This window comes from Petromyzon marinus, unplaced genomic scaffold (assembly GCF_048934315.1).
Source record: "Petromyzon marinus isolate PM22_M1 ecotype Great Lakes invasive population unplaced genomic scaffold, UKy_Petmar_22M1.pri1.0 PM_Scaffold_14, whole genome shotgun sequence".
Classification (NCBI taxonomy): Eukaryota; Metazoa; Chordata; class Hyperoartia; order Petromyzontiformes; family Petromyzontidae; genus Petromyzon; species Petromyzon marinus.
In genome coordinates, this window is record NW_027423102.1 from 57599 (window position 1) to 77328 (window position 19730).

The following is a 19730-nucleotide window of genomic DNA, read 5'->3' on the forward strand; positions in this document are numbered from 1 at the left end:
CACAGAGACCCACAGACTCACCACACAGAGACCCACAGACTCACCACACAGAGACCCACAGACTCATCACACAGAGACCCACAGACTCACCACACAGAGACCCACAGACTCACCACACAGAGACCCACAGACTCACCACACAGAGATCCACAGACTCACCACACAGAGACTCACAGACTCACCACACAGAGACCCACAGACTCACCACACAGAGCCCCGTGTGGGCACCTTCAGGCTGAGTCGACCTTGAGGAGGCCCAGACAGGGTTCAGATTTTCCCGCCACCTCCTCCACTCGTCCCGACCCGGAAGCGGAAGTAGAAGCTGTAGATTTGGGGGCGCCCGGCTGCCGGGGGCGTGGCCGCGTTATCCACGTCATTCGGCAGGGGCGTGGCTCCGCGTGGGCGTGGCTTGGCGTGGGCGTGGTCACTTCCCTCGTACTGAACGTCATCGGTGACGTCACGCGGCCACGTGGCTCGTCACAGTTCGAGACGGACGTGAAGGAGGCGGCTGCTTTTTCGTCTTTAGCGTCGACATCTTCAGATTCTTCATCATCCTAATCGCTGAGCACCTTCTGCTGAAGCCATTGACGTGGTGAGTTGTGTGGATCAGTGTTGTGGGTCTGTGGTGAGTTGTCTGGGTCTGTGGTGAGTTGTGTGGGTCCGTGTTGTGGATCCGTGGTGAGTTGTGTGGGTTCTTGGTGAGAGTGTTGGTTCGTGGTGAGTTGTGTGGGTCCTTATTGTGGCTTATTGGTGAGTGTGGGTGTCCGTGGTGAGGATTCATGGTGAGTTGTGAGAGTCCGTGGTGAGGATGTGGGTTCGTGGTGAGTTGTGTGGATTTGTGGTGATGATGTGGGTTTGTGGTGAGTTGTGTGGGTTCGTGGTGAGTTGTGTGGGTTCGTGGTGAGGATGTGGGTTCGTGGTGAGTTGTGTGGGTTCGTGGTGAGGATGTGGGTTCTTGGTTTGATGTGTGGGTTAGTGGTGAGGATGTGGGTTTGTGGTGAGTTGTGTGGGTTCGTGGTGAGGATGTGGGTTTGTGGTGAGTTGTGTGGGTTCGTGGTGAGGATGTGGGTTTGTGGCGAGTTGTGAGGGTTCGTGGTGTAGGTGTGGGTTTGTGGTGAGTTGTGAGGGTTCGTGGTGAGGATGTGGGTTTGTGGTGAGTTGTGAGGGTTCGTGGTGTAGATGTGGGTTTGTGGTGAGTTGTGAGGGTTCGTGGTGAGGATGTGGGTTCTTGGTGAGGGTTGGTGGGTTCGTGGTGAGGATGTGGGTTTGTGGTGCGTGAGTCCGTGCTAACAATGTGAGTCCACGTGGTAGCGGTGCAATCGCCCTCTACTGAACTCTGCCTGACTCTCCCCACTCTCCACTCTCCACGCAGAGACGCCGAGAGATTTACGGAGCACAGCAACGCCATGCAGGTAGGCGTGGCCCCCTCCACTCAACATATGAACACCACCCTAACTTACAAACACCACCTACACTTACAAACACCACCCTCACTTACAAACACCACCCTCACTTACGAACACCACCCTCACTTACAAACACCACCCACACTTACAAACACCATCCACACTTACAAACACCACTCACACTTACAAACACCACCCTCACTTACAAACACCACCCACACTTACAAACACCACTCAGACTTACAAACACCACCCACACTTACAAACACCACCCTCACTTACATAGACCACCCTCACTTACAAACACCACCCACACTTACAAATACCACCCTCACTTACAAACACCACCCTCACTTACAAACACCACCCACACTTACAAACACCACCCACATTTACAAACACCACCCACACTTACAAACACCACCCTCACTTACAAACACCACCCACACTTACGAACACCACCCACACTTACAACACCACCCTCACTTACAAACACCACCCTCACTTACAAACACCACCCTCACTTACGAACACCACCCTCACTTACAAACACCACCCTCACTTACAAACACCATCCACACTTACAAACACCACCCTCACTTACGAACACCACCCTCACTTACGAACACCACCCTCACTTACAAACACCATCCACTATTACAAACACCACCCTCACTTACAAACACCACCCTCACTTACGAACACCACCCTCACTTACAAACACCACCCTCACTTACGAACACCACCCTCACTTACAAACACCACTCACACTTACAAACACCATCCACTATTACAAACACCACCCTCACTTACAAACACCACCCACACTTACAAACACCACCCACACTTACAAACACCACCCACACCTGTGAACACCACTCACACTTACAAACACCACCCATATATGTATACATATATACATATATATGTATGTGTGTGTATATATGTATGTATGAATGTGTATGTGTGTGTGTGTATGAATGTGTATGTATGTGTGTGTATGTGTGTATGTGTGTGTATATATGTATCTATGAATGTGTATGTGTGTAGGAATGTGTATGTATGTGTGTATGTATGTGTGTATGTCTGTGTATATGTGTGTGTGTATGAATGTGTATGTGTGTATGTGTGTGTAAGTATGTATGAATGTGTGTGTATGCGTGTATGTGTATATATGTGTGTATATGTGTATCTGTGTGTGTATGTGTGTGTGTATGCCCTGGTGGTCCCCCTTTTCAAGAAGGGGGACCGCACAGACTGTAACAACTACAGGGGCATCTCACTCCTCAGTGTGCCGGGAAAGGTCCTGGCAAGGATTATTCAACATCGCCTTGCCAGGCACGCTGAGGAGAGGCTTGCGGAGCCCCAATGCGGTTTCAGGAAAGGGCGGTCCTGCACAGATGCCATATTTTCTGTCCGTCTGCTACAGCAGAGGTGTAGGGAATTCCAACAAGACCTACATCTCTGCTTTATTGACCTGGTCAAGGCCTATGATACCATCAGTAGGCCTGGGCTCTGGGTTGTTCTTCGTGCTTTTGGAGTACCTGACCATCTGCTCACGATCATTAAGGACCTTCATGATGGTGAGCGGGCCCGGGTAAAACTACGTGGCCGGGAGTCAGAGCCATTCCCTGTACACCTTGGGGTGCGACAGGAATGTCCTCTGGCTCCCACATTATTTAACATCTATTTTGACCACGTAGTTCGTGAAGCCTTCAATAGCTGTACCGGGGGAATCTCCATATGGTACAGATATAATGGGAGGCTAATCGATGCCCGGGTGCGGTCAAGGGATGGCTCCCTATTACTCAACCACGTTATGTATGCTGATGATTTGGTAATAGCTGCTCAGTCAGAGGAGGAGTTGGAGACGCTGCTGCTGAGACTGGAGCGTGCCACTAAGAGGTGGGGCCTTACCATCAGCCCCACCAAAACTAAGCACCTGCCTGGGTATTTTGTACTATCGGACACTCCACCCCCACAACTCCCAATCGGTGATGGGGCAGTTGTGGAGAAAGTGGAGAGTTTCGCATACCTGGGCAGTGTGCTTATGACTGGCTCCAGTTTAACAGCAGAGGTCTCACTCCGAATCAGTCGAGCGGCAATATCTTTTCATCGGTTGCGTAACGCTGTGTGGAAGCTACCTGGTCTGTCGCTCCGCACTAAGCTTCAGGTCTTCTCGGCCACGGTCATTCTCTCCCTTCTCTACGCTTGCGAAACGTGGACCCCCCTAATGGAACATCTTCGCTGGTTAGAAACATTTAGACTGGCCTGCCTACGATCCATCCTGGGTTTAACCAGACTGGATTGTGGGAGGAGCTCACAAATCCTTGAAAGATCTGGGCAGGGTCCCATCAGTGAGCTCCTTCGGCAGGCAAGGCTGCGATGGCTGGGTCATGTAGCCCGCATGCCCAGCCACCGCATGCCGAAACAGCCTTTGTTTGGCCGGATTGAGGGGGCTAAGCGGGCGCGGCACGGGCTAGAGAAGAGATGGAGTGATGTGGTACAGGAGGACGTGGAGCTGAGTGGACTTGCCGATGACTGGTACCAGCGGTGTCAAGATCGGTCTCTGTGGAGGAGGCTCGTGAAGGATGCTACTGGGCAGTTGGAGGCAGTCGCCCTCCAACAACAACGGAGGACGGAGGAGCGACGCTCAGACCAACGAGCGGAGCGCCGGGTGGCTAAAGCACAGCAGGTTAACACAGTAGGGGGCACAGGTGGTGCATCAGCCAGTCATCTCAGTCAGTCGACCCGTGGCACCTGGGTCTGCCCCGTGACCTCCTGCCAGCGGGCGTTCGACACTTCACGTGGCCTCACGGTGCACATAGCCTGGCACAAGCGTCGTGGTGACGTCACCGCCACTTAGTGGCGAATGGCGGTTGTTGTTGTGTATGTATGTATGAATTTGTGTGCGTGTAGACGAGGCAAGCTGGACCGAGCGGGAGGCAGCCTCCGCCTATCACCAGGTGGAGTGCGCTGACCGCCAGCTCCACGTTAATCCGCCCCAAATCACCCAAAGGTAAGAACGAGAGAGGAGCAGGAGAATCATCAAAGTCTAAGAATGATGGCAGCTCAGATCAAAGCAGCTCAACCAAGTGGGCTGATATCATCGTCATCATCATCGTCGTCATCATCATCGCCGTCATCATCGTCGTCATCATCATCATCGTCGTCATCATCATTGTCGCTGTCGCGTGGAAATGCATAGCAGCAGCCAAATAACACTTGGATACAAGCGTGGTGATGTTGATTCCTCTAAATGTTGAGCGGGGAGATACTCACAGAGACACCCATAGATACACAGAGACACCCATAGACATACACTGACAACCATAGACAGAGACACCCATAGACACACAGAGACACTCATAGACACCCACATACACCCATAGACACTCATAGACACACAGAGACACACAGATACACCCGTAGACACACAGAGACCCACAGAGACACCCAGACCCAAAAAGAAGTTTAACTTTCGTAGATGCAACCTGTACCGCCACGTGGGTCTACATTAGCGTTGAAGGGTTCCCGACGACTCGGAGGTTTAGGGGCTTTCGCCGTAAGTTTACTCGAAGCTTATTACAGTACACGAGGGTGTAACAACTTCCCCAGGGGTCCCGGGCTACGTCCCACTAGCCCCCCCGTCACAGCCGGCTGCCCCGTGCTGCCTCCTCTGCGTCCGACCGTGGGTTCAGCCAACCCGGCCGACCGAGGAGCGCGGTCACCTCCAGCCCTGTACGCTGTGCTATCCCCTACTCCTACCCTCTTGCCCCTGGCTCCCCCCGTTCCACCCTACTCCGAGCCCTGGCTCCAGCAACGACCCCGCCTACGTCACGGGGTTCCCCTTTTTATACCAAGGGGAGACGTGACGTCATGGAGCCGCCCGGCGCGCATGACGTCACGTTTCGTGACGCCATCGCGCCGGACGGCACACCTGACGACACGTTTCCATTTGACTCCTCTGCATTAGTAAAGGTCTCTGGTGAGTCTCTGTGAGTCTCTGTGGGTGTCAGTGGGTCTCTGTGGCTCTCTGTGGGTCTCTATGAGTCTCTGTGGGTCTCTGTGGGTCTCAATGAGTCTCTGTGGGTCTCTTTGAGTCTGTAGAAAAATGCGTTTAGAGCATTTGTCTGCCACGTGATGATAACGATGATGATGATGACGATGATGACGACGGTGATGATGACGACGATGATGATGACACCAGCCACTTTGGGGGGGGGGGGGCATAGCGCGGTTTGTGTATACAAAACAAGTTGATAGCTTCAGTTGTTGTGGCTGATGTTGTTGTTGTTGTCACGTGTGCAGCGATCCAGCGTATCTTCAAGACTTCCCTGACGAAGCGCCAGAAGCTGGAGCTCGCCGCCATGGACGCGGTTTGGTTTTTTACTTTGGACGAGGGGGAGGAGGAAAGCCGAGGGGGCGTGGCCAATGGAGGATATGACGACGACGATAACAACTACATCCTTGTGAGACTCACACACACAGTCACACACACACACAGACACACACATACACAGACACACACACACAGACACACACAACTACATCCTTGTGAGACTCACACACACAGACACACAGACACACACGCACACACAGACACACACAGACACACACACACACAGACACACACAGACACACACATACATACAGACACACACAGACACATACAGACACTCACACAGCCACACACACAAACACAGACACACACAGACACACACAGACACATACACACAGACACAGACACACACAGACACACACAGACACAGACACACACACACAGACACACACACACAGACACACACACAGACACACACACAGACACACACAGACACACACAGACACAGACACACACCGACACACACAGACACACACACAACTACATCCCTGTGAGACTCACACACAAGACAAAGACAAAGATCCCCTATATAGCCTTCACAGACTGTAGGGGCAAGTGCTGTTAGCGAGCACCTATGAAGGCCAGAACGTTACACGAGGGGGTGGGTGGCCAGCACCACGCCCGACCGCCTTTGTCTCCCCAGTGGCGATGTTTACACACCGCACCAGCTACTCATTTGAGGCTGAGTCGACCTAGGGGAGGCCCGGGACCGGTTCAGATAATCGTCACTGTTGGTGTTGGCCGTGAGTGGGAATCGAACCCCGGGTCGCCAGGTTGATAACGCAGCGTAACGCTAACCGCTGCACCACCACTCCCCACACACACAGACACACACAGACCCCCAATTTGACCTTCACCCTGATGCTTTCCGTGACCTCCCCGTGACCCCACTTTGACCTTCACCCTGACCACTCCGCGTGACCTCCCTCGTGACCCCTGCAAGGTCCAGAACGAGCACTTCTACTACCGCTTCGAGCTGAACGAGACGATTGGGCATGGCGGACAGGGCGTGGTGGTGCAGTGTCTGGACCACAAGACTCGGACAATGGTGGCGCTCAAGATCCTCGCCTCGCCCTCCAAGTGAGTGGGCCCTGGTGCAGCGGTGCAGTCAACAGCAGCAGCAGCAGCACCAACAACAACAACGATGTCAACAACAACAATGGGCCAACTATGGGACTGCTGTTGTCACTGTGAGCTAACACTCACAGTGACAACAATAACAAACTATGGCTGAAACATCCTTTACTTGACTCGCTCGAGCACCCACCACCATCACGACCACTGCCACCCCCATCACCACCACCACTGCCACCACCATCACCACCATCACACTACCACCACCCCTCTCTCGCTACCACCACCATCACGACCACTGCCACCACCATCACCACCACCATCACACTACCACCACCACCATCACACTACCACCACCATCACGACCACTGCCACCACCCCTCTCTCACTACCACCACCACACTACCACCATCACACTACCACCACCACCATCACAACAACAACAACCGCCATTCGCCACTAAGTGGCGGTGACGTCACCACGACGCTTGTGCCAGGCTATGTGCACCCTGAGGCCACGTGAAGTGTCGAACGCCCGCTGGCAGGAGGTCACGGGGCAGACCCAGGTGCCACGGGTGGACTGACTGAGATGACTGGCTGATGCACCACCTTTGCCCCCTACTGTGCCAACCTGCTGTGCTTTAGCCACCCGGCACTCCGCTCGTTATTCTGAGTGTCGCTCCTCCGCCCTCCGTTGTTGTTGGAGGGCGACTACCTCCAACTGCCCAGTAGCGTCCTTCACGAGCCTCCTCCACAGAGGCCGATCTTGACACCGCTGGTACCAGTCATTGGCAAGTCCACTCAGCTCCACGTCCTCCTGTACCACATCACTCCATCTCTTCTCTAGCCCGTGCCGCGCCCGCCTAGCCCCCTCAATCCGGCCGAACAAAAGCTGTTTCGGCATGACCCAGCCATCGCAGCCTTCCCCGCCGGAGGAGCTCACCGATGGGACCTTGCCCAGATCTTTCAAGGATTTGTGAGCTCCTCACACAATCCAGTCTGGTTAAACCCAGGATGGATCGTAGGCAGGTCAGCCTAAATGTTTCTAACCGGCGAAGATGTTCCATTAGGGGTTCCACGTTTCGCAAGCATAGAGAAGGGAGGGAATGACCGTGGCTGAGAAGACCTGAAGCTTAGTGCGGAGCGACAGACCAGGTAGCTTCCTCACAGCGTTACGCAACCGATGAAAATATATTGCCGCTCGACTGATTCGGAGAGAGACCTCTGCTGTTAAACTGGAGCCAGTCATAAGCACACTGCCCAGGTATGGGAAACTCTCCACTCTCTCCACAACTGCCCCATCACCGATTGAGAGTTGTGGGGGTGGAGTGTCCGATGGCACAAAATACCCAGGCAGGTGCTAGTTTTGGTGGGGCTGATGGTAAGGCCCCACCTCTTAGTGGCACGCTCCTGTCTCAGCAGCAGCGTCTCCAACTCCTCCTCTGAATGAGCAGCTATTACCAAATCATCAGCATACATAACGTGGTTGAGCTATAGGGAGCCATCCCTTGACCGCACCCGGGCGTCGATCAGCCTCCCATTATATCTGTACTATATGGAGATTCCCCCGGTACAGCTATTGCAGGCTTCACGAACTACGTGGTCAAAATAGATGTTAAATAATGGGGGAGCCAGAGGACATCCCTGTCGCACCCCAAGGTTAACAGGGAATGGCTCTGACTCCTGGCCACGTAGTTTTACCCGGGCCCGCTCACCATCATGAAGGTCCTTAATGATCGTGAGCAGAGCGTCAGGTACTCCAAAAGCACGAAGAACAACCCAGAGCCCAGGCCTACTGATGGTATCATAGGCCTTGACCAGGTCAATAAAGCAGAGATGTAGGTCTTGTTGGAATTCCCTACACCTCTGCTGTAGCAGACGGACAGAAAATATGGCATCTGTGCAGGACCGCCCTTTCCTGAAACCACATTGGGACTCCGCAAGCCTCTCCTCAGCGTGCCTGGCAAGGCGATGTTGAATAATCCTTGCCAGGACCTTTCCCGGCACACTGAGGAGTGAGATGCCCCTGTAGTTGTTACAGTCTGTGCGGTCCCCCTTCTTAAAAAGGGGGACCACCAGGGCATCCTTCCAATCCTGCGGAACCCGTCCAGTGGTCCAGACTGTTGTTATGATGTCATATAGGGCAGTCTGTGCACAAACGCCGCCCTCCCTCAGCATTTTGCTTGGGAGATCATCTCTGCCCGCTGCCTTTCCTCGTCTCAGACTTCGGATTGCCTTCAGTACTTCCTCAACAGATGGCACCTCAGCCAGCCACTCACAGGGGGTGACTTCTTCCAATATTTGAGGCACCGCAGTCTCAGCAGGGTCATCCTCACTTTGTGCCACAATGTTTTCCTGGCTGAGGGATTTTCCCTCCCCCAGGACCTCACAGAAATGCTCAGCAAATCTGCAAACCTGTTCCTGGGGGTTGGAGATTGGGTCACCGTTTTTTCCCCTAATGATGGTAATAGGTGTGGCGCTGCAGATTACTTTTTTGATGGAGTTAAATAGAGATTTGTGATCACGGGCCACTGAGGCAGACTCCATCTCCTCAGCAACCCGCGACCACCACCCATCCTTGCAGCGCCTCACGGCTCTCCGAACCTCCGAGTGAAGGCTGCGGTAAGCCTCCTCATTCTCTGACGTGGGATTCTGTAGCCGATGACAGTGGGCCTGTCGCTTTTTCTCAACCATCCTGAACACCTCCTCTGTCAGCCAGGGTCTCTGGGGAGGTCTGGACCGCGTACCCAAAGCAGCCATTGCAGCTGCATGAGTCACAGTCCTAAACCTCGCCCATTTATCCTCGACATCAGGAGGAGTCAGGGACGATGCCAATCCCAGCCGCAAGCGATGATGAAATTCTCGCTTGCAACTTTCATCAGATAACTGAGACCAGGCCACTTTAGGTTGGAATGGGGTCCTGGGTGAATACCCACCATCGGAGTGGAAGAATGGCAGGCGCATCTTACAGATGACTAGTCGATGGTCAGGGGGCAGATCAGCTCCACGGTAGGTCCTGGTGTCAAGGACATGGGCTCGCATCCGCTTGTCCGTCACTATGTAGTCCAGCAGATGTTCTTGCTTGGACCCGGCATGCATCCATGATGTTGTGTGGATGCGCCGATGCCGGAACAGCGTGTTGGTAATTACAAGCCCATGGGCTGCACAACAATCTAGCAGCCTCCTACCGTTGTTATTGAGCTGATCTGGCCCCTGCCCTCCAATCACTCCAGACCAGGTGCCAGTATCATGACCAACTCGGGCATTGAATTCACCCAGCATGATGACTCTATCCCGAGGGGCCACTTTAGCCAGCACCTGCGACAGGAGGTCATAGAAGGCATCTGACTCATCGGCTTTGCCTGCATCCCTCCACGGATGTTCATCTTCAATGGGGGCATAAGTAACGACGACCACCATTCCTCGCCTCCGGTTGATGGGAAGGCGAGCCCAAAGTAGCCTGGGACTTACAGCTTCCCACACCTCACCGCCACGCTCCCACGCCCCCTTCATTCTTTTGTTCAAAAGAAGAGCCACACCCTGTTGTTTGGCAGTCTGCTGCCCCGAGTAGAGGACTGTCCACCCCTCATGGTGGCAGGAGCCAGAGCCGGTCCACCGGACCTCCTGAATGCCACAGAGATCCAGGCGGTACCGGTCCAGCTCCCGACAGAGGAGTGGCAGCCTCTCCTCCGCAGTGAGCGTTCGAACATTCCACGTGGCCACCCGTAGTGACTTTTCGTTATTTCTGGAGGAGCCCCGAGGGTAGATATTCAATCTCCTGGCTCCGCCAATTGGGGTTTGGCCAGGAGACGTCATAGATGCCTGGCCCCCCGGGGCCTCCGGCACAAGCTTATTAGTTACATATTTCAGTTTAACTCGTGGTTTAGTGGTAATTAATTGAAGGTGGAGGGGTTACCAGCCCCTCGCACCCGTCCAGAGCCCCCGTTTAGCCCCTGTGGTGGACACATATGCCATGAGGGGAGGAGCCAATCAAAATTGGACCTCTCCCCACAGCACTCTCCACGACAGAGTTGCCCGTCCGGCACCGCATGGAGGTAGGGGGTTGTTTTGCCGGACCACCATCACACTACCACCACCACCACCATCATCACCATCACACTACCACCACCATCACCATCACACTAACACCACCACCACCCCCACACTACCACCACCATCACGACTACTACCACCACCACCCCCACACCACCACCACCCTTCCCCACCATCACCACCATCCCTCCTCTACGTTATGTCTAAACTCTCTGTCTCTCTGTCTCTGTGTCTCTCTCTGTGCACTCGCTCACTCGCGCGCAGCTCCATGCAAGAGGAGAACCAGCTGAGCGAGATGCAGATGTCCATGGAGCTGCAGAGCCACCGTAGCGACGTGGACTTCAACGTTGCCAGAGTCCTGGAGACTTTCTCCTTCCGAGGACATAAATGCCTTGTCATGGAGCTGTTGAGGTACGAACAGCACCAGCACCAGCACCACTCACTCACTCACCATCACCACTACCGCCATCACCACCACTCACTTACCATCACGACTACCACCATCATCACCGCTACCACCACGACTCACTCACTCACCATCACCACTACCACCAGCACCACCACTCACTCACTCACCATCACCACTACCACCAACACCACCACCACTCACTCACTCATTCACCATCACCACTACCACCAGCACCACCACTCACTCACCATCACTACTACCACCATCACCACCATCACCACCACCACCACCACCACCTACTCACTCACCACCACTCACTCACTCACTCACCACTACCACCACCACTCACTCACCCACCATCACCACCACTCACCATCACCACTACCACCATCACCACCCACTCACCACCACCACACCACCACCCACAGAGACCCACAGAGAGGGGCATCGCTGACGCCTCTGTCTCCCCGTCACAGCACGAACCTCCATTGGCTGCTCAGAGACATGGGGCAGGGGCACATCGACGAGGACATCGCGAGGGCCTACACCAGGGGCATCCTCCGCTTCCTCGCCTACGCCAAGTCCCGGGGCATCGTCCACGGGGACATAAAGCTGGTGAGCGGAGGGCAGGCTGGGGGCGCGGACGCTCGCTTCGACGCTCGGCACTCTGACAGATGTAGATGAAACTGGTCCTCCACGTTCTGTAGATGTAGATGCCACTGGTCCTTCACGTTCTGTAGATGTAGATGCCACTGGTCCTTCACGTTCTCCAGATGTAGATGCCACTGGTTCTTCACGCTCTGTAGATGTAGATGCCACTGGTCCTTCACGTTCTGTAGATGTAGATGCCACTTGGTCCTTCACGTTCTGTAGATGTAGATGCCACTGGTCCTTCACGTTCTGTAGATGTAGATGCCACTGGTTCTTCACGTTCTGTAGACGCAGATGCCACTGTTCTTCACATTCTGTAGTTGTAGATGTCACTGGTTCTTCACGTTCTGTAGATGTAGATGCCACTGGTTCTTCACTTTCTGTTGATGTAGATGCCACTGGTTCTTCACTTTCTGTAGATGTAGATGCCACTGGTTCTTCACGTTCTGTAGATGTAGATGCCACTGGTCCTTCACATTCTGGAGACGAATATGCCATTGCTTCTTCACGTTCTGCAGATGTAGATGTCACTGGTTACAGATGTAGATGCCACTGGTTCTTCACGTTCTGGAGATATAGATGTCACTGGTTTTTCGCGTTCTGTAGATGTAGATGCCACTGGTTCTTCACATTCTGCAGATGTAGATGCCACTGGTCCTTCACGTTCTGTAGACGAAGATGCCACTGGTTCTTCACGTTCTGTAGATTTAGATGCCACTGGTTTTTCACGTTCTGCAGATGTATATGCCACTAGTTCTTCACGTTATGTAGATGAAGATGCCACTGGTTCTTCACGTTCTGTAGATGTAGACGCCACTGGTTCATCACGTTCTACAGATGTAGATGCCACTGGTTCTTCATGTTCTGTAGATTTAGATGCCACTGCTTCTTCACATTCTGTAGATGTAGAAGCCACTGGTTCGTCACTTTCTGTAGACGCAGATGCCACTGGTTCTTCACATTCTGTAGACGCAGATGCCACTGGTCCTTCACGTTCTGTAGATGTAGATGCCACTGGTTCTTCACTTTCTGTAGATGTAGATGCCACTGGTTCTTCACTTTCTGTAGATGTAGATGCCACTGGTTCTTCACGTTCTTTAGATGTAGATGCCACTGGTCCTTCACATTCTGTAGACGAATATGCCATTGATTCTTCACGTTCTGCAGATGTAGATGTCACAGGTTCATCAAGTTCTACAGATGTAGATGCCACTGGTTCTTCACGTTCTGGAGATATAGATGTCACTGGTTTTTCGCGTTCTGTAGATGTAGATGCCACTGGTCCTTCACATTCTGTAGACGTCGATGCCACTGGTTCTTCACGTTCTTTAAATGTAGATGTCACTGGTTCTTCACATTCTGTAGTTGTAGATGTCACTGGTTCTTCACGTTCTGTAGATGTAGATGCCACTGGTTCTTCACTTTCTGTTGATGTAGATGCCACTGGTTCTTCACTTTCTGTAGATGTAGATGCCACTGGTTCTTCACGTTCTGTAGATGTAGATGCCACTGGTCCTTCACGTTCTGTAGACGTAGATGCCACTGGTTCTTCACTTTCTGTAGATGTAGATGCCACTGGTTCTTCACTTTCTGTAGATGTAGATGCCACTGGTTCTTCACGTTCTGTAGATGTAGATGCCACTGGTCCTTCACATTCTGGAGACGAATATGCCATTGCTTCTTCACGTTCTGCAGATGTAGATGTCACTGGTTACAGATGTAGATGCCACTGGTTCTTCACATTCTGGAGATATAGATGCCACTGGTTCTTCACATTCTGCAGATGTAGATGCCACTGGTCCTTCACGTTCTGTAGACGAAGATGCCACTGGTTCTTCACGTTCTGTAGATTTAGATGCCACTGGTTTTTCACGTTCTGCAGATGTATATGCCACTGGTTCTTCACGTTATGTAGATGAAGATGCCACTGGTTCTTCACGTTCTGTAGATGTAGACGCCACTGGTTCATCACGTTCTACAGATGTAGATGCCACTGGTTCTTCATGTTCTGTAGATTTAGATGCCACTGCTTCTTCACATTCTGTAGATGTAGAAGCCACTGGTTCGTCACTTTCTGTAGACGCAGATGCCACTGGTTCTTCACATTCTGTAGACGCAGATGCCACTGGTCCTTCACGTTCTGTAGACGTAGATGCCACTGGTTCTTCACTTTCTGTAGATGTAGATGCCACTGGTTCTTCACTTTCTGTAGATGTAGATGCCACTGGTTCTTCACGTTCTTTAGATGTAGATGCCACTGGTCCTTCACATTCTGTAGACGAATATGCCATTGATTCTTCACGTTCTGCAGATGTAGATGTCACAGGTTCATCAAGTTCTACAGATGTAGATGCCACTGGTTCTTCACGTTCTGGAGATATAGATGTCACTGGTTTTTCGCGTTCTGTAGATGTAGATGCCACTGGTCCTTCACATTCTGTAGAAGTCGATGCCACTGGTTCTTCACGTTCTTTAAATGTAGATGTCACTGGTTCTTCACGTTCTGTAGATGTAGACGCCACTGGTTCTTCACGTTCTGGAGATGTAGATACCACTGGTTCTTCACGTTTTGCAGATGTAGATGCCACTGGTTCGTCACGTTTTACAGATGTAGATGCTACTGGTTCTTCACGTTATGCAGATGTAGATGCCACTGGTTCTTCCCGTTCTGTAGATGTAGATGCCACTGGTTATTCACGTTCTGTAGATGTAGATGCCACTGGTTCGTCACGTTATACAGATGTAGATGCCACTGGTTCTTCACGTTCTGCAGATGTAGATGCCACTGGTTCTTCACGTTCTGTAGATGTAGATGTCACTGGTTCTTCACGTTTTGCAGATGTAGATGCCACTGGTTCGTCACGTTTTACAGATGTAGATGCCACTGGTTCTTCACGTTCTGCAGATGTAGATGCCACTGGTTCTTCAAGTTCTGTAGATGTAGATGCCACTGGTTATTCACGTTCTGTAGACGAAGATGCCACTGGTTCTTTACGTTCTGTAGATGTAGATGCCACTGGTTTTTCACGTTCTGCAGATGTATATGCCACTGGTTCTTCACGTTATGTAGATGAAGATGCCACTGGTTATTCACGTTCTGTAGATGTAAATGCCACTGGTTCATCACGTTTTACAGATGTAGATGCCACTGGTTATTCACGTTCTGTAGATTTAAATGCCACTGCTTCTTCACATTCTGTAGATGTAGAAGCCACTGGTTCGTCACATTCTGTAGACGCAGATGCCACTAGTCCTTCACGTTCTGTAGACGTAGATGCCACTGGTTCTTCACTTTCTGTAGACGTAGATGCCACTGGTCCTTCACATTCTGTAGTTGTAGATGCCACTGGTCCTTCACATTCTGTAGACGAATATGCCACTGGTTCTTCACGTTCTGTAGATGTCACTGGTTCGTCAAGTTCTACAGATGTAGATGCCACTGGTTCTTCACGTTCTGGAGATATAGATGTCACTGGTTTTTCGCGTTCTGTAGATGTAGATGCCACTGGTCCTTCACATTCTGTAGAAGTCGATGCCACTGGTTCTTCACGTTCTTTAAATGTAGATGTCACTGGTTCTTCACGTTCTGTAGATGTAGACGCCACTGGTTCTTCACGTTCTGGAGATGTAGATACCACTGGTTCTTCACGTTTTGCAGATGTAGATGCCACTGGTTCGTCACGTTTTACAGATGTAGATGCTACTGGTTCTTCACGTTATGCAGATGTAGATGCCACTGGTTCTTCCCGTTCTGTAGATGTAGATGCCACTGGTTATTCACGTTCTGTAGATGTAGATGCCACTGGTTCGTCACGTTATACAGATGTAGATGCCACTGGTTCTTCACGTTCTGCAGATGTAGATGCCACTGGTTCTTCACGTTCTGTAGATGTAGATGTCACTGGTTCTTCACGTTTTGCAGATGTAGATGCCACTGGTTCGTCACGTTTTACAGATGTAGATGCCACTGGTTCTTCACGTTCTGCAGATGTAGATGCCACTGGTTCTTCAAGTTCTGTAGATGTAGATGCCACTGGTTATTCACGTTCTGTAGACGAAGATGCCACTGGTTCTTTACGTTCTGTAGATGTAGATGCCACTGGTTTTTCACGTTCTGCAGATGTATATGCCACTGGATCTTCACGTTATGTAGATGAAGATGCCACTGGTTATTCACGTTCTGTAGATGTAAATGCCACTGGTTCATCACGTTTTACAGATGTAGATGCCACTGGTTATTCACGTTCTGTAGATTTAAATGCCACTGCTTCTTAACATTCTGTAGATGTAGAAGCCACTGGTTCGTCACATTCTGTAGACGCAGATGCCACTAGTCCTTCACGTTCTGTAGACGTAGATGCCACTGGTTCTTCACTTTCTGTAGACGTAGATGCCACTGGTCCTTCACATTCTGTAGTTGTAGATGCCACTGGTCCTTCACATTCTGTAGACGAATATGCCATTGATTCTTCACGTTCTGCAGATGTAGATGTCACAGGTTCATCAAGTTCTACAGATGTAGATGCCACTGGTTCTTCACGTTCTGGAGATATAGATGTCACTGGTTTTTCACGTTCTGTAGATGTAGATGCCACTGGTCCTTCACATTCTGTAGAAGTCGATGCCACTGGTTCTTCACGTTCTTTAAATGTAGATGTCACTGGTTCTTCACGTTCTGTAGATGTAGACGCCACTGGTTCTTCACGTTCTGGAGATGTAGATACCACTGGTTCTTCACGTTTTGCAGATGTAGATGCCACTGGTTCGTCACGTTTTACAGATGTAGATGCTACTGGTTCTTCACGTTATGCAGATGTAGATGCCACTGGTTCTTCCCGTTCTGTAGATATAGATGCCACTGGTTATTCACGTTCTGTAGATGTAGATGCCACTGGTTCGTCACGTTATACAGATGTAGATGCCACTGGTTCTTCACGTTCTGCAGATGTAGATGCCACTGGTTCTTCACGTTCTGTAGATGTAGATGTCACTGGTTCTTCACGTTTTGCAGATGTAGATGCCACTGGTTCGTCACGTTTTACAGATGTAGATGCCACTGGTTCTTCACGTTCTGCAGATGTAGATGCCACTGGTTCTTCAAGTTCTGTAGATGTAGATGCCACTGGTTATTCACGTTCTGTAGACGAAGATGCCACTGGTTCTTTACGTTCTGTAGATGTAGATGCCACTGGTTTTTCACGTTCTGCAGATGTATATGCCACTGGTTCTTCACGTTATGTAGATGAAGATGCCACTGGTTATTCACGTTCTGTAGATGTAAATGCCACTGGTTCATCACGTTTTACAGATGTAGATGCCACTGGTTATTCACGTTCTGTAGATTTAAATGCCACTGCTTCTTCACATTCTGTAGATGTAGAAGCCACTGGTTCGTCACATTCTGTAGACGCAGATGCCACTAGTCCTTCACGTTCTGTAGACGTAGATGCCACTGGTTCTTCACTTTCTGTAGACGTAGATGCCACTGGTCCTTCACATTCTGTAGTTGTAGATGCCACTGGTCCTTCACATTCTGTAGACGAATATGCCACTGGTTCTTCACGTTCTGTAGATGTCACTGGTTCGTCAAGTTCTACAGATGTAGATGCCACTGGTTCTTCACGTTCTGGAGATATAGATGTCACTGGTTTTTCGTGTTCTGTAGAAGTAGATGCCACTGGTCCTTCACATTCTGTAGACGTAGATGCCACTGGTTCTTCACGTTCTTTAGATGTAGATGTCACTGGTTCTTCACGTTCTGTAGATGTAGACGCCACTGGTTCTTCACGTTCTGTAGATGTAGATGCCACTGGTCCCTCACGTTCCGTAGATGTAGATGCCACTGGTTCTTCACGTTCTTCAGATGTGGATGCCACTGGTTCTCCAAGTTCTGTAGATGTAGATGCCACTGGTTATTCACGTTCTGCAGATGTAGATGCCAACGGTTCGTCACGTTCTACAGATGTAGATGCCACTGGTTCTTAACGTTCTGCAGATGTAGATGCCACTGGTTCTTCACGTTCTGTAGATGTAGATTCCACTGGTCCTTCACGTTCTGGAGATGTAGATACCACTGGTTCTTCACGTTTTGCAGATGTAGATGCCACTGGTTCGTCACGTTTTACAGATGTAGATGCTACTGGTTCTTCACGTTCTGCAGATGTAGATGCCACTGGTTCTTCACGTTCTGTAGATGTAGATGCCACTGGTTATTCACGTTCTGTAGATGTAGATGCCACTGGTTCGTCACGTTCTACAGATGTAGATGCCACTGGTTCTTCACGTTCTCCAGATGTAGATGCCACTGGTTCTTCACGTTCTGTAGATGTAGATGCCACTGGTTCTTCACGTTTTGCAGATGTAGATGCCACTGGTTCGTCACGTTTTACAGATGTAGATGCCACTGGTTCTTCACGTTCTTTAGATGTAGATGTCACTGGTTCTTCACGTTCTGTAGATGTAGATGCCACTGGTTATTCACGTTCTGTAGACGAAGATGCCACTGGTTCTTTACGTTCTGTAGATGTAGATGCCACTGGTTTTTCACGTTCTGCAGATGTATATGCCACTGGTTCTTCACGTTATGTAGATGAAGATGCCACTGGTTCTTCACGTTCTGTAGATGTAGATGCCACTGGTTCATCACGTTCTACAGATGTAGATGCCACTGGTTCTTTACGTTCTGTAGATTTAAATGCCACTGCTTCTTCACATTCTGTAGATGTAGAAGCCACTGGTTCGTCACATTCTGTAGACGCAGATGCCACTAGTCCTTCACGTTCGGTAGACGTAGATGCCACTGGTTATTCACTTTCTGTAGATGTAGATGTCACTGGTTCTTCACGTTCTGTAGATGTAGATGCCACTGGTCCTTCACATTCTGTAGACGAATATGCCACTGGTTCTTCACGTTCTGTAGATGTAGATGTCACTGGTTCGTCAAGTTCTACAGATGTAGATGCCACTGGTTCTTCACGTTCTGGAGATATAGATGTCACTGGTTTTTCGCGTTCTGTAGAAGTAGATGCCACTGGTCCTTCACATTCTGTAGACGTAGATGCCACTGGTTCTTCACGTTCTTTAGATGTAGATGTCACTGGGTCTTCACGTTCTGTAGATGTAGACGCCACTGGTTCTTCACGTTCTGTAGATGTAGATGCCACTGGTCCCTCACGTTCCGTAGATGTAGATGCCACTGGTTCTTCACGTTCTGCAGATGTAGATGCCACTGGTTCTCCACGTTCTGTAGATGTAGATGCCACTGGTTCTTCACGTCCTGCAGATGTAGATGCCAACGGTTCGTCACGTTCTACAGATGTAGATCCCACTGGTTCTTCACGTTCTGCAGATGTAGATGCCACTGGTCCTTCACGTTCTGTAGACACAGATGCCACTGGTTCTTCACGTTCTACAGATATAGATGCCACTGGTTCTTCATGTTCTGCAGATGTAGACGCCATTGGTTTTTCACGTTCTGTAAATGTAGATGCCACTGGTCCTTCACGTTCTGTCGATGCAGATTCCACTGGTTTTTCACGTTCTGTAGATGTAGATGTCACTGGTTCTTCACGTTCTGCAGAAGTAGATGCCACTGGTTCTTCACGTTCTGTAGATGTAGATGCCACTGGTTCTTCATGTTCTGCAGATGTAGATGCCACTGTTCCTTCACGTTCTGTAGACGAAGATGCCACTGGTTCTTCACATTCTGTAGATGTAGATGCCACTGGTTCTTCACG

General features: G+C 50.6%; 1 protein-coding gene across 1 annotated transcript in view; it reads left to right on the forward strand.

Moving 5' to 3' along the window:
- The first annotated feature begins 275 nt into the window (after positions 1 to 275).
- LOC142922697 (dual specificity tyrosine-phosphorylation-regulated kinase 2-like) overlaps positions 276 to 19730 on the forward strand; it is a 100892-nt gene continuing 81437 nt past the window's right edge. Inside the window, exons 1-7 of the mRNA XM_076063518.1 lie at positions 276 to 592; positions 1373 to 1412; positions 4326 to 4425; positions 5718 to 5878; positions 6752 to 6888; positions 11199 to 11345; positions 11820 to 11958. Coding sequence (XP_075919633.1) covers positions 1407 to 1412; positions 4326 to 4425; positions 5718 to 5878; positions 6752 to 6888; positions 11199 to 11345; positions 11820 to 11958 — 690 coding nt within the window. The 5' untranslated portion in view covers positions 276 to 592; positions 1373 to 1406. The remainder of the gene's footprint in view (positions 593 to 1372; positions 1413 to 4325; positions 4426 to 5717; positions 5879 to 6751; positions 6889 to 11198; positions 11346 to 11819; positions 11959 to 19730) is intronic.